Here is a 13,478-nt window from a genome sequence, read left to right on the forward strand (position 1 = left end):
GACGTGCCCAAGAAGGATGGTGATGTCATAGGAGGCACCAGAAGACTATTTCTGCAAGTGATGCAATTTTACTACATTATTTTCAGACTAGAAACATACAGGATCACAGCAGGGCCTCTTATCAGGGAAACATGGCATGCCATTGACTAGGTCAGGGCCTGAACTACTGTCTGCTTATCTCAGTTCTAGATGTCTCCACGATCCTTGCTAACATTAGTCTTTGGCACAGTTGACCTGCACACACACAGATTAGCACTAAATGAAACAATAGCATTCAATTCTCTTCTAAAAGAGTGATAAACTGCATTGTCATTAATGGCCTTCTTGTAAAGCCCTATGTAATCTGGTTTACTCATATCCCTGAAGTGCAAGCAGGGGCACTGGAGAGTTATCCAGGGGACAGTGGGGAGAGAGGGTGGAGAAATGAAGGGGGGGAGAGAGCTGTGAAAATGTGGAAGTGAGTAATGATGATGGTGATGATGATGACAAAATAAAACCCTTGTACCCAAACATCCAGCTGCCTGTGGACAGGATGGCAGAGAGCGTCTGTCAACCAAATGGCATGCACAATGTTTTAGAATTAATAGCAGGAGCTCCTGTTAGTATATGATTTTCCAGTTTACAAAGCTCTTTGATGATGACTCTCCCATTGGGTACAATCAGTGATCCTCCTGGGCATGTGTCATGGCATTTAATCCATGGCTGAGAAAAGCAAGGGACAGGGATAAGACTGATGGGGACATGCCTGCCATCTCCAGGAAAAGATGTGAAAGGTCTTTGACACCAAGGAATCCCTGGCCTCCTGAATCCCTAGGGCTCTGGGGACATGTCCAGATGCTGAGAGAGAGAGCATTCTGCTGAGTATGAGAGCTGCCACAGAGTATTTTAAAAGGTTACTCACTGTTCTGGAGAGCCCGCATTAGTAATGGCTATTGAAGTTTCAGCACTAATGGATGTAAGACAATCCCAGCACATCCATAAGCACCAAGAGTGAGACCCAGCGAGCAAAGGTCTACCCACTGCCCACCAGCAGGAAGGCCACAGGGCTATCAGTTCCTACGTGATAAGGAGGGAGGTCTCAGGGAGCTTGCCTCGTCATGCTGCAGCTTGAACCTCTGGTCATTGATTCTAAGTCCCAAGCTCCTTGTACTTTATCAGAGAGGGGGATGAGCCTCCCAGGCACCAACTTGCTCTCAAGCCTTATTAATACTCGACTGCCAGGCACTGGGGAAGCATAGTTTCACTCTCTTTCTTCTGCTTTAACTAAACTTGGAGGAATATACTCATCTTGGGGTGCTACTTTGCAGAAAGGATCCTGACAAACTTGCATGCAGGTAGAGAAAGGTGAGAGTCCTGACGAAGGTTGTGGAAATGCTCATATATTAGACCTGAGCATGTCTGGCCTGAATGGGCATGACCTTGTAGAGATGGAATGGTTAGCTTCAAATGCAAGAAGACTATCACAGACAAGAAAAATCAGACTTTTCCAAATGGCACTGAAAGGCAGAAGTTGCTGATAAAGAGATTTTTACTTAATGCAAGCAGGAAGTTCTGAATAACCACAGCCACCCTGAAATGGAATAATATGCCTCATTAGATGGTGAATGTAATTGATATTAAGTGTATCTGAACACAAGGAAATGACTAGTGGAGCTGATACTGCCTTTCTTCCTTCAGTAAAAGGACTCCCTTCTTCCTGCCATAAAGTTTAGCAAGGACCCTGGTGGCCCACTTTTCCCATCCTGCCTTGCAGTTGGGTGTGGCCATGGAACTGAGTTCCTGGTCCTGGGATGTGAGCAGGAGCTCAGCACTTTTAGTATTGCTTATGAGGACATCACTTGCCCTGACTTCCCCTATCTCTCTTCCTTCTTGTGGGCTGGAATAAGAGATGGATGAGCTAGGGAACTAGCTCGATTTTGCCTACAAAAATGAGGACAACAAGGCAAAGCAAAGCAACAAGATGCTTCCCAGGATCCCCTGCTGGCCCTGGGCCCACTGTCTAATCAGGTACAGTTCCATGAGGGGGAAGGAGATACTTGCTTAGTTTGAGTTTCTACATTTTTGAGTCTTTCTGTGAGAGAAGCATAGTCTGTATCCTAACCAATGTAACCAGTTCTGGGCAATGTTGTACAGACTACTAAGGCATTATAGGAGGGTCTGTAATCAATGATTTCTGTAATCTTGTAATTCTATGTTTCCCTTTCCCTGGAATGTTGTCTCCTTTCTTCCAAAACCAGCTGTCCCAAAGGTCCTCCCCATGGTCAGACATAAGCATACCATTATGTCAGTGTCCTTATTTTCTTAAGGAACAGATGTTCCCAAAAGTTAAGAACTGTTGACCTCCAGCTTTTCTTCCATCCCCAAATCAAATCTGTTCCCAAGAGTTGTTGTCTTTTCCTCTATAAAACAGTCTCTGGGATGATGCAACTGATAAAGAAATTCTGAAGTTCTATTTGTAGTTATCCAAATTAAGGACTGGTTAAAAAAATAACAAGATGGTGCCTGATGCATGTGAGAATATTCTTCAGTGATTATTTATTTTCTTTTCTGGGGAAAAAAATTCAGAAGTCCAGGCGTCACTGAAGTTGAAGGTTCAGATAACACAAATATGTTTTGGCTCACGATGTCTCAGGAATCAAATGTAATTTTGTATTGGTCAACACACCCAGCCGGAAGAATATTCTGATTTATTAAATGTGTCTCTCTAAGTAAAATAAAGTCATTGAGCTAATGAAATGAGATTCTGGCCTCTGTGCCTGAGTCCTGGGAGGAAATTAGCCAGTGACAGATGGACCTTTAATTCTGTCCCACAGATATGCCATTTTCATTTCAATTTCTCTCTCCCTACTCATGTTTTCCTCTATGCATAATGCCCTTAAGTCTTACCTCCTAATTTATGCAAACTTCATGAATTTTTTGAGATTTTGCTCTATAATTTTCCCACTCCTAATTCATTCAGTAAATCTATAGTACATCTTTCTGAGACTAAGGAAGTTGTCAGTAATTATTTCATATTTCATTTTTACCCACATTAGCTGCTTCCCATATATTTTTAAAAATATTTTATTTATTTATTTGAGACGGAGAAAGAGAGAGAGAGAAGGAGAGAGAGAGGGAGGAGGGCAAGCACAGAGGGAGAGGGAGAGGAAGCCACAATCTCCCTGCTGAGCAGGGACCCCGATGCAGGACTCCATCCCAGGACCCTGAGATCATGACCTGTGTGGAAGGCAGATGCTTCACCGACTGAGCCACCCAGGAGTCCCTAGCTGCTTCCTATGTCTTATGTTTTCTCTGAAATTCTTCTTTCTTTAAGCCTATAATAGATGTTTAATAAACAGATTTGAAGCATGGATAATTAAACGATATGGATCAGACACTTTTTCAATGATATGTAAATTGTCACGGAAGAACAGAAAGGAAATCTATTCCCTCACTGATTAAAAACAATTCATAAGGATGAATGAATTTGGTCTTCTCACCAAAGGATTGTTCAATAAGAAAAGCCTTTGTGAATTTTGAGCTTTGCTATTATGATATTGAGCATAAAGGTCCTCATTTAATTTTGCAACTGCATAATTTGGAAATTATTAAGAACGGTTCTTTCTCAACCTTTTTAAATCATGGGTCAACTAAAAACATCACCAGGGGCCAATTGAAAACATCAGCATCAGTTTCTCCAGCTCATCCTCCTTGAATGTCCTTACATGAAACACATTTTAAACCATCTTTAGCTCTTGATTTTTGGCTCCATTAAATTCCTGTCAACACATTTTTTTCCGTCATGAAAACAAAAAGACAATTACACTTTCTGAACTCTACTACCAACTTAGAAAAAAATGAAGATGGAAAACTCATACTACCATTCAACAAATAACTTGTAGAGTCTCTAAAAGCAGTTTCCCTTCAATGCATATATGCAGGGGACGGTGTATTTCAGCAAAGAGATGTTCGGGATCCAAGGGAATGTGGAGTTTATTTGAGGCAGTAATATTTCATCGAGCTTCTGGAGCCACTGATTCAGAACGACCAACTCCCTTCTAATTTATAGAGTGCTCTTCATGTCCAGCTGCCTGTGGAGCCGAAGGATCCTGCCCTGGGAGAGAATTCATTTGGCTCCTGGAGGGGTCCATGAAGGAAATAAGTAGGGATGCTGAGATGTGAATTTCAAGCAAAACAAAATGTAACTCAAAACATTTGAGAGAAGGGTTTATCCTAACATGCAAAATATTTAGAGAAGAATATAATCCATTTACAACATGCCCTGAACACTGTATTTTGCCATCTCTGTTTCAACTTTAACATACATGCTCTTAGCAAATAGGAAAATCTTGAAAGAGAAATATATAGGCTAAACTCTGTAAACTCAAAGTGCAAAGTAATGAGAGCATAAAGGAAAGAGAAAGGCCTAGGGGGAAGTCTAGAAACAGACTATAACTTAGTAGAACCAGTTATTAAATATTTACTTTTCCCCACCGGCTTAGAAAAAAGACAGATTTTTCCCTCTGGCAAGATGGGTCTTGCTCTTTGTAATGTGAACCTCTTGCTGTGGCCCCTCATGCCCAACCTAAGACTGGCAGGCTGGGGTGATGAAAACAATGACTTTGGCTCCCTCTCCCCCTCCATGCAGGTGGCCAGGAAGCTGCAAGGAGGTCTTCTGGGCAGTTGGTGAGGAAGCCCAGGCCTGCACCCCTAGTCCCGCTTAGACTTTCTGAATCCCTACCAACATCAAAGCCTACGCTGTGCTCCCCATGGACTAGTGACACGCTTTATGCCTACCTGTTCCCTCCAATCCATCGAGGGATCATCATTTAAACTATCCACATTTGCTGGTCCAATAACAATAAAAACAACTTCTGAGATACATTGTTAAAAAATTCTCCCCTTCTAACCAAAAAGGAAAAGTTAAACAGCCTTTATTTAGCATCACTTGGAAATGAGGTATAGAATCAAAGTATCTAGATGTGACATTTTCCTCTGACGATTTTATTTTTAAACCATTTTGGGAATGAACATCTATGTGGAATGTAGGCTATAAACTCCCTCCTGCCTCTTGAGAGTGTACCTGACAAATGCCCGGCTCCTTCCTCTTGAACAGTGACTAAGTGAGGGTCAAGGCTAGGCACACAGGGCAGGCTGTTGGGTCTTCTCCTCCTTGTTCTTGGGCTGTGATACTTCTTGGCTTCCTGAATTGTTTTTTATATGTATATAGTTTTTCTTCTCTCCACCTCTATTGTTAATGCCTATCTATACCTACTGTTTTTTTTTTTTTTGTGAAATCCCTCAGTTTATTAATTTTTAGTCCATTGTATGATATGGAAACTCAGGAAAACAAGCTTATTTTCTTTTCTGTAAGACAATATAGGGTAAGACCCTATGAATATGGGTCTATCCAATCCAGAAGATTCATGGATCTTTGTGTATGTTTGGGACACTAGGTGACCTTCTCTTCTGCTTCTTCATTGACTGTCTTGCTTTAGTTGTGTTTCAATCACTCAGATTGTTGGGAAAGTACTTTCCATATCTATGATGCACCCTGTTATGACCAAATAATGGGTTTGGGTTCAGGGCCTGTGTGAACCATGAACCAAGAAGGTAAAGCAGAACTTACCTTTTTGTAGAGACTCCTCAGATCTCTGTACTGCCACATGCTGTTTAGGACCTGAGATGCGGCCTTGACCACTTTTGGAGAGTGTCTGATAAAGAAAAGATAAGATACATAAGGTGGTGAGTGGGGTAGCTGGGCTTCAGAGTGACACTGACTCATCAGGACATAGCATTTACAGGAATAAACATCCTATGACCTCTGGCTCTTTCTTTTCTCTCAGCCTGTGGAGTGCGAGGGAACAATCTACTGGCCTCCACCTTTACTCTAATCAACGCACCCATGAAAGCAAGAGACAGGAATGCATTCAATTTGGCAAAGAATTTTCAAAATGCAAAAGGAAGAGCAGAGCCTTGAGTCTGAATGCAGACTTAGTGTTTGGCTACAACATGGAATAGAAAGAAGAGAAATACCCTCCTGTTCCATCCACATTGAAGCAAATGGTGGGTATTTGTCATTTCTAATGGCTGAGTAATATTCCATTGTATATATAGACCACATCTTCTTTATCTGTTCATCTTTCGATGAACTGGAAGGTATTATGCTGAGTGAAGTAAGTCAATCGGAGAAGGACAAACATTATATGGTCTCATTCATTTGGGGAATAAAAAAATAGTGAAAGGGAATAGAGGGGAAAGGAGAAAAAATAAATGGAAAAAATCAGTGACGGAAACAGAACATGAGAGATTCCTAACTCTGGGAAATGAACAAGGGGTGGTAAAAGGGGAGGTGGGGGGGGGATGGGGTGACTGGGTGACGGGCACTGAGGGGGACACTTGACAGGATGAGCACTAGGTGTTATGCTATATGTTGGCAAATTGAACTCAAATAAAACGTATACAAAAAAAAAAAAAAAGAAAGAAGAAAAGAAAGAAGAGAAATATAGTGATCAGTAAGGGCCAGATTCAGGAGTTTTCATGGCAGTATTGTGTAACACCTGTGTAGTAGGAAGAAAAGAAATATTCATTTTCTCAACTGATGCAGGAGGGAATATACAATGTTGGCTCTATGTTCTTGTGTGATGACGGGGAGTTGGTCTCCATTTGCTGGGGTCACACCCAGAAGATTGGCAGCAGAGGAAGATGTGTGCACATACTCTTACATTTGTATAGAGAAATGCATAAGTATCTATAAATAAAGCCCTGCATACAATTAAATTTCTTTCCTGTGGACCACAGTGAGAAACTAAAATCACATAAATCTTCCGACTTGTGGTTCCTACCATTTTCTTGTGTCATGGCTTTAAAATTGCTATGCAACAATAGCTAAATATTTTGACTTTTGGGTCAGTGCTGATCTGTGTCTCAAAAGAAATGAGGTCAATAAATTAGTATTGATTTGACTGGATCAATTTCTTGGAGGTTATTTTTGGCCAGTGGTGAGGGAAACTATTAATTACCTGTAGATTATTTATTCTAATGGCTGGTTCTACAAGTGGCTACACAACTCTAGTGTTTCAGTGACACTGTGGTTGTCTCAGGGGCTGCATGGTTTTTTCTAAAGGGTTGGATAATAAACAGTCTCTACTTTGGGGGGCCATATGGTCTCAATCACAGCTACTCAGCTCTGCAACTGTGTGTAGCATGAGAGGCATCATAAATAATACATCAGCGAGTGGATGTGGCTGTGTTCCAATCAAATGTTATTTACAAAGACAGGAGATGGGTGGGATTTGGTCCCTGGGCCATAGATTCGTGACTCCTGGTCTATGTGTGTGATGATTCCTGGAGTCGGGCGGGACATAACCATTCATGAAAACTCCAAAGTGAAGTCCACTCCTGAAGCTGACCAGTGGTACAGCGGCCCAAAGACTCCCAGAAAAGAAAATCTGAATTGAGACCAAACATGTCTGATATAAAATGGCTTCTGAAATAGAAAGTGATCAGATGGTGAGATGGGATAAGGTTGAGGTTGGATTTGAGAGCCAGAGTAAGTGGATTGTTGTGAGGACATGCATGTTGTAATGGAATTATGGGATGTTAATACATGGCCAATTACATGTCTGCTACATTCCTGAGTCTACAAGTTTGCAATTTAGACCAAGTAAGTTTAAAGTTCCTTCATCCATTTGCTTACTGGTAACAGTAACAACCATTCTTACTATTTTTATTGCTGAGATGGAATTCAACTCTGTCTTTGAAAATACTGTGCTATATTATGTATTTTTAAAGGAAAAAAAAGTAAAGTTCTTATAAATTCCTCATTTTTTTCTCTATGAAAGATCAACTATATTTAAGTAACACATGTATTTTTCTTTACTAAAATGGATGATCCCTAAATGATTGAATAATTTATGCTAGTGTCATGCTCTAAATGCAATATTAAATTCCTTTGATTTAAAGACAGAGAATTTTAGATCTTTTTATGGATGCAGCCACAAGGACATGTTAATCTCATACGATCAATGCTGAACAAAGGTTAAGTGTTATGTTTTCCTGTGTTTTATCTTTGTTAGTTAGGTATTTGTCCATGGCAATAGTCAAGCAACTCTGATGATCATAGGTGAATATTCAGGTAGTGGTAAGGTGGTTGAGACATATTTAGTATGCAAAAACTCCTTGGAAACTGTAATTTTTTTGTTTCTACTACTTGCTTAATTACAAAATAAAAAAAGACTATGAATGTGTAATACATAGCAGATTTTAACCTCTCAATTAAAACGCCAATATATTACAGTGTCATAATAACATGTGAAGGTCAACGAAACATTGCTCTTTTTAGACTTTAATTTTGATCCATCACTTGGACTGGTACCATAGCAACTTCTACTTGAAAAGCTGTAACTATCAATTGAAGGACTTGAACAATTGTTTCTAATGTGACAAGTGACTATAGCCTAAGCCACAACATACAGTTCTTACTGACAAGTAACAGTCGAGACTGTTAACAGCTTTTCTGTCTTTTGACAAAATATTCAACACACTATTTCCTATATAATTGTTAAAATCAGAAAAAATGTGCTTTTGAAAAGAACGTGATAGAATTTCATAACTGTGTTTAAAATGATGTGAAAAGAATAATTTATAAAGACTTGAAAGTAGTAAGTATAAGACTCCTGTAAGAGTCACAATTGGTTACACAATGTCTGATCTTTACCAAAGTTGTGGAATCAGGGGTGACCGAGGATGTTAGTTGGTACAATTTGTTGCAGGTGTTCAGCGTAGCTATTCCAATCTGTAGGACCTCGGAACTCCAGTCCTGGTGGTTGTATTAGCAAGATACAATGAGTTGTACAGTTCAAACACACTGTGATTGGCAACTCACCAGTCTGACTTGTTAATTGCTTGGCATATTTAAATTTGTGTATATTTCGGAATGAAATACATAAATGCATAAAAATGAAGAATCACAGAAAGGCACATTTTTCCACCTGTGTTTTATCATGCTATCTGAAATTTTAAAAATCAGGTTTTAATTAAACTTATTTCTGGTAATAATTTTGTAAAGGCATTTCAGGGAGGACAGATTTGCAAAGATTTTTTATATTAGCTAGAGTAAACTGCCATCCTTCCCTTTTTCAATTATTAACTAATTCCCGATTTCAAAAACTCTCTCTTCAATACAGAATTTCTTTTTTGTTGAAATGTGTCCAGAAGGCCTTGGGAATCTCAGTGCCTCAGGTCATAACAGAATTGAGTGAAATGATGAGTTTAGTGTTAAGATTCAGAGCAATTCTGGATTCTTTTTAAGGGTGTTGAGAAGCAGCAATGAAAATCTAAAGTTATACAAACATGATTTTGATCCCCAAATTAGTCATTATATAAGCAAGAGGTAAGGGGAGCCTGGGTGGTGCAGCCTGTTGAGTGCTGACTCTGGATTTTGGCTCAGGTCATGATTTCAGGGTTGTGGGATTGAGTCCCATGTTGGGCTCTGTGCTGAGTGTGGAGTCTGCTTGGGATTCTCTCCCTCACTCTCTGTTTCTCCCCCTGCTCTCTCTCTTTCTCTAAAATAATACATAAATCTTTAAAAAAAGAGGTAAGCCACATGAAAGAATGGACAAAATATGTAGGAAAAAAGGGAAGATGCCCCACCCCACCCAGTGCAACACATCTCATTAAACCTGGTTTAAATCTCCACTATTAACTGGAAAATAAAGATCAAGAAACAATGAGATGAAACACATCACTATTCCATAAAGAAACTTCCAGTCAAGTAAAAGGGCAGTTATGAGATCATCCATTGTGAAAGAAACTTCCCACTAACGATAATCCAGATTGGACAAGACCCAACAGGACCATTTTCTAGATTGGCAATGTGGATATATACTCTTTCATGGATGGTTTCCTCAAATGATTTTTAAATTAGTTTCACCAAGTAATTTTCTTTGACCATAAAACTGATAAAAGCATCTCTTCTCTTGAAGGCCCATGTAAGTGATGTTTACTGATGCTTACACAGGTGGAAGACCAGACCACCCCTCAAACTTTCTAGTCTTATAATTCAAAGAGAATAATTTTTGAATGTCTCATGAATATGTACAAATATATCAGAGTGTTTGTGGACAATAGTTTCATTGTGTGTGTGTATTTGCTTAAAAAAAACTCTCACATATTAAGCTCTTAATGCTCAAAACAGGTAAGCATTCCAATTAGAGATTCCAAAGTTCTACTGAAGCTATATGAAAAAGAAAACCACGTAGAACAGCAATTTATCTTAAGTCTAATATAATAAGGTATAATTCAAACCAACCATCTATCTTGCACCATTATTACATGAGTCCAATGGTGCCTCTCTACTTGATATTAGAAAAGTATTCAAATACTAATAAATTTAGTATCTCAATACTAAATTGTTGATTGAACCTATTTGGAAGTCTCAGGGTGCTTAAATAGAAACCTGAGACTTCTTTTATAATACAATGGTAATATCTTGAATCAAATAAAATAATGAATTTCCAAAAAGTCCCAAAGTATATCCCTCACTGCCTTTAACAGCGGAAGAAAAATTATTTGGCATTTAGATGTAAAGAAATGGGGGAGACAGGGAATGAAAAGTCAAGAAGTAGACCTCTGATAACAAAAGGTTTACCCTCTTAATCTCATTGATTACATTAAGGGATTTCCAGGAGGCAAAATTTAATTAAGGTCTGTGAATGCTTCTGTAATATTGACAGCTTGCTGATATAAAGACGCTCTGGCTGCTAAAGATATGTTTTGGTTACATGCAGTAAGATACCATTGATTCTTAAATCAAACTGGGGACACTTCCATTCTTGGCAGTGCAGTTGCTTGGACACAGGGCCTTATCTTTCTTTATTCCATTTGCATAAAAGTCCTTCCTCACCATCATCCTCTCTGCCTGGAAAATTTCTATTCATCCTTTAAGACTTGATTATCACTTCTTCTAGGGTATTATGACAGCCTCTTCCTGTTTTAGACTGGAAAGCACAGGCACAGTGACTTGTGACTTGTTGAATTAAATAATTTATCAAATTGTAGAGTTAACGTGAGAGGCTGGTGGGTCAGCACTGAGTTTTCTCTGATTCCCCCATTCCATTTGCTCCTCTACTCTCCCTGCATGACTCTCTATGCACAGCTGAAGAGGCAAAGGGCAGAAGGATGTGGATCTGTCATCAACACTTGGACCTGCAATCACAAAGGAAGAGCAGCCACAAAACACCTTCACACACTCAGGTTAAGCTGGTTGTTTATTCTGTGTCGAAGGAATACACTAGTGTGTGCATGCTGCATTGTCAAGTCTATCTTACCATATCATAGTAGTCACCAAGTCATGAGTTATTAATCATATTGAAATTATCAGGAAGATCAGCTTTCATCATGGGGAAGGAAGACTGAAAGCCATTTGTTATTTCCCTTCTCTTGATTTTAAGAGACAAATGCTTTTCAGTGACATTCAATAGTGTTACCCATAACCAATGGATGTTGGGCACACTTAGAACCAGTTCTACCAGCACCATTTCTACCATGATACGAAGTCATTGTCCGACTTACTTATCTCCTTTGCTTTTGGAGATGCCAACCAACTTCTCAATGCCGCCGGCATCCCGTAAGGCCTTGGCGTTCTCCATGTTCTTAGTGATCACTTCATGCAGAGTGCAGCAGACGGCTGTCACCGTGTCATCCGACATGGCTTTACTTGCTGCATTGTTGCTGTTGTTGCCACCTGGAAGCCTGTGGACGAGGTCTCGCATGGCATATTTGCCTTCGGAAAAAAAAGTCAAGCAAAGAGTTGAAATGAGGCCAAAATGGATGAAGAGGTAAAGAGGAAGGTAGGGACAGGGGAGAAAAAGAGAACACAAGAGGCCACATTAATGCAATATTGTCCATTTCCCATCACATATTCTCTGCTGTTGGGTCACTCTGTGTGAACACACACAGAGAACAGGTTTTCTTCGTGGTGAGTGTGTAAACCTTTATGTTAGACAGATGTGGGATGGTATTTCTGGGCAAGTTAGTTCATGCCTGTGAGCCTCAGCTTTTTAAAACCTGTAAATCAAGAACAATAATGGTACCTATGTCACAAGGCTATTGCAAAGATGAAATGGGTAAATGTGTGGAAAACATGTCACACACGAGGATCACGGAGGATGCAGGACTCAGTAGGTGTCAGCTGTCAGTGGGTCCCTGCTCGACAGTCACAGAAGCTAAGAAAACATTTGGTAATTCTGACAGAACTTCAAAAATACCTTGATAGGAACCATGTTGGGACCTGAACTATTTAACAAGGATCAAACCACAAATATGTGGAGATCATTATCATATACATAACTTCTGAGTTCTGGCCCTTTTAAAACAAAGAGAAACATTTCAGGCAAGGGAGAGAGGCTTTACAAGTAATATATAGCTAGGTGTCCTTTGAACTAGGCTAGCTCAATGATCCACCTGTCTCTCTGATGGGATTTATTGTATGGCTCTACCATATAACACTTACTAATTTGACACATCCTCCTTGCGTGAAAAACAAGGAAAATAAAATCCAACTTTGCTTCCTTGACTTGCTTCATCATTATTAATCTTGCTACTCCCAATGATAAAGGTACTTATAATGACATCTTTATGGAGTACTTTTAGTTTACAAAAGCATTTTGGGCATTACCAATAACCCTGCAAGACATAAATTAATCCCACCTGCAGCTTCCAATTCTGTTCCATTAATTTACTTCTGAAACTAAGTAAATGAATGCCTATAGCAAAGTTGGCTGATTCTTAAATTTTTTCAGATGGCATTGGTATTTGTCCAAAGCTAAACCCCTTCCTTGTTTCCCCTCCCCCAATCAGACTGTTTAGCTACCTCCTGAAAGCCATTTGAAATACTTTGCCTCCACACATGTCTCTAAAAGATAGACTCTTGGGCTATTTAATCTTCTGGTGTGAGGTGCCCAGGGGTAAGGAAAGGAAAATCATGGTTGAAGGTAGTGATATCTCCATTCTTGGCATTAATAAATAAAACATAGACCTTGTAATTTTGGTATCTGCTCTTATCCTATATTTAGGTGGCTTATTTTAGCTTGAACAAAAAAATGCTAATGTCTAAATTACTGAAATAGGAAAGTGTCTTTGTTGACTTGATAGCTGAGAAGTATCTGACAAAAATGATTTGCCTGAAAACCTCCAAAGGTAGTCTATTTGTTTTCTAAAGACAATACTTAATATAATTTGGAGAAGATCCTTTGTGCATGGGCAGTCCACAGAGCAACTCGCTGTATCTATTTATCATTAAATCACACTCAGCTCTGGTTAAGAGTCTACTTTTGCTGAGCTCAGCATGCTGGCATGCACGTCATTGGTTCATTAACCTGCACAGACCATTTTAAGCCAAACCTGAGTTACACAGATGTGAGAAGATGGATGAATGGGGTCCTAAAATTTTTTCTTCCTAAGGGAAGTGATAGAGGAAGGAAACACAACTATTTCAA

General features: G+C 39.5%; 1 protein-coding gene across 5 annotated transcripts in view; it reads right to left on the bottom strand.

The window, feature by feature from the left end:
* CTNND2 (catenin delta 2) overlaps positions 1–13,478 on the bottom strand; it is a 901,977-nt gene that overhangs the window by 36,875 nt on the left and 851,624 nt on the right. For all 5 annotated transcript variants that reach the window (XM_041732004.1, XM_041732005.1, XM_041732002.1 and 2 more), the window contains 2 exons: positions 11,554–11,764; positions 5,609–5,693 (listed from right to left, as the gene is read on the bottom strand). In XM_041732004.1, coding sequence (XP_041587938.1) covers positions 5,609–5,693; positions 11,554–11,764 — 296 coding nt within the window. The remainder of the gene's footprint in view (positions 1–5,608; positions 5,694–11,553; positions 11,765–13,478) is intronic.

The sequence above is a fragment of the Vulpes lagopus genome, chromosome 17 (assembly GCF_018345385.1).
Source record: "Vulpes lagopus strain Blue_001 chromosome 17, ASM1834538v1, whole genome shotgun sequence".
Taxonomy (NCBI): Eukaryota; Metazoa; Chordata; class Mammalia; order Carnivora; family Canidae; genus Vulpes; species Vulpes lagopus.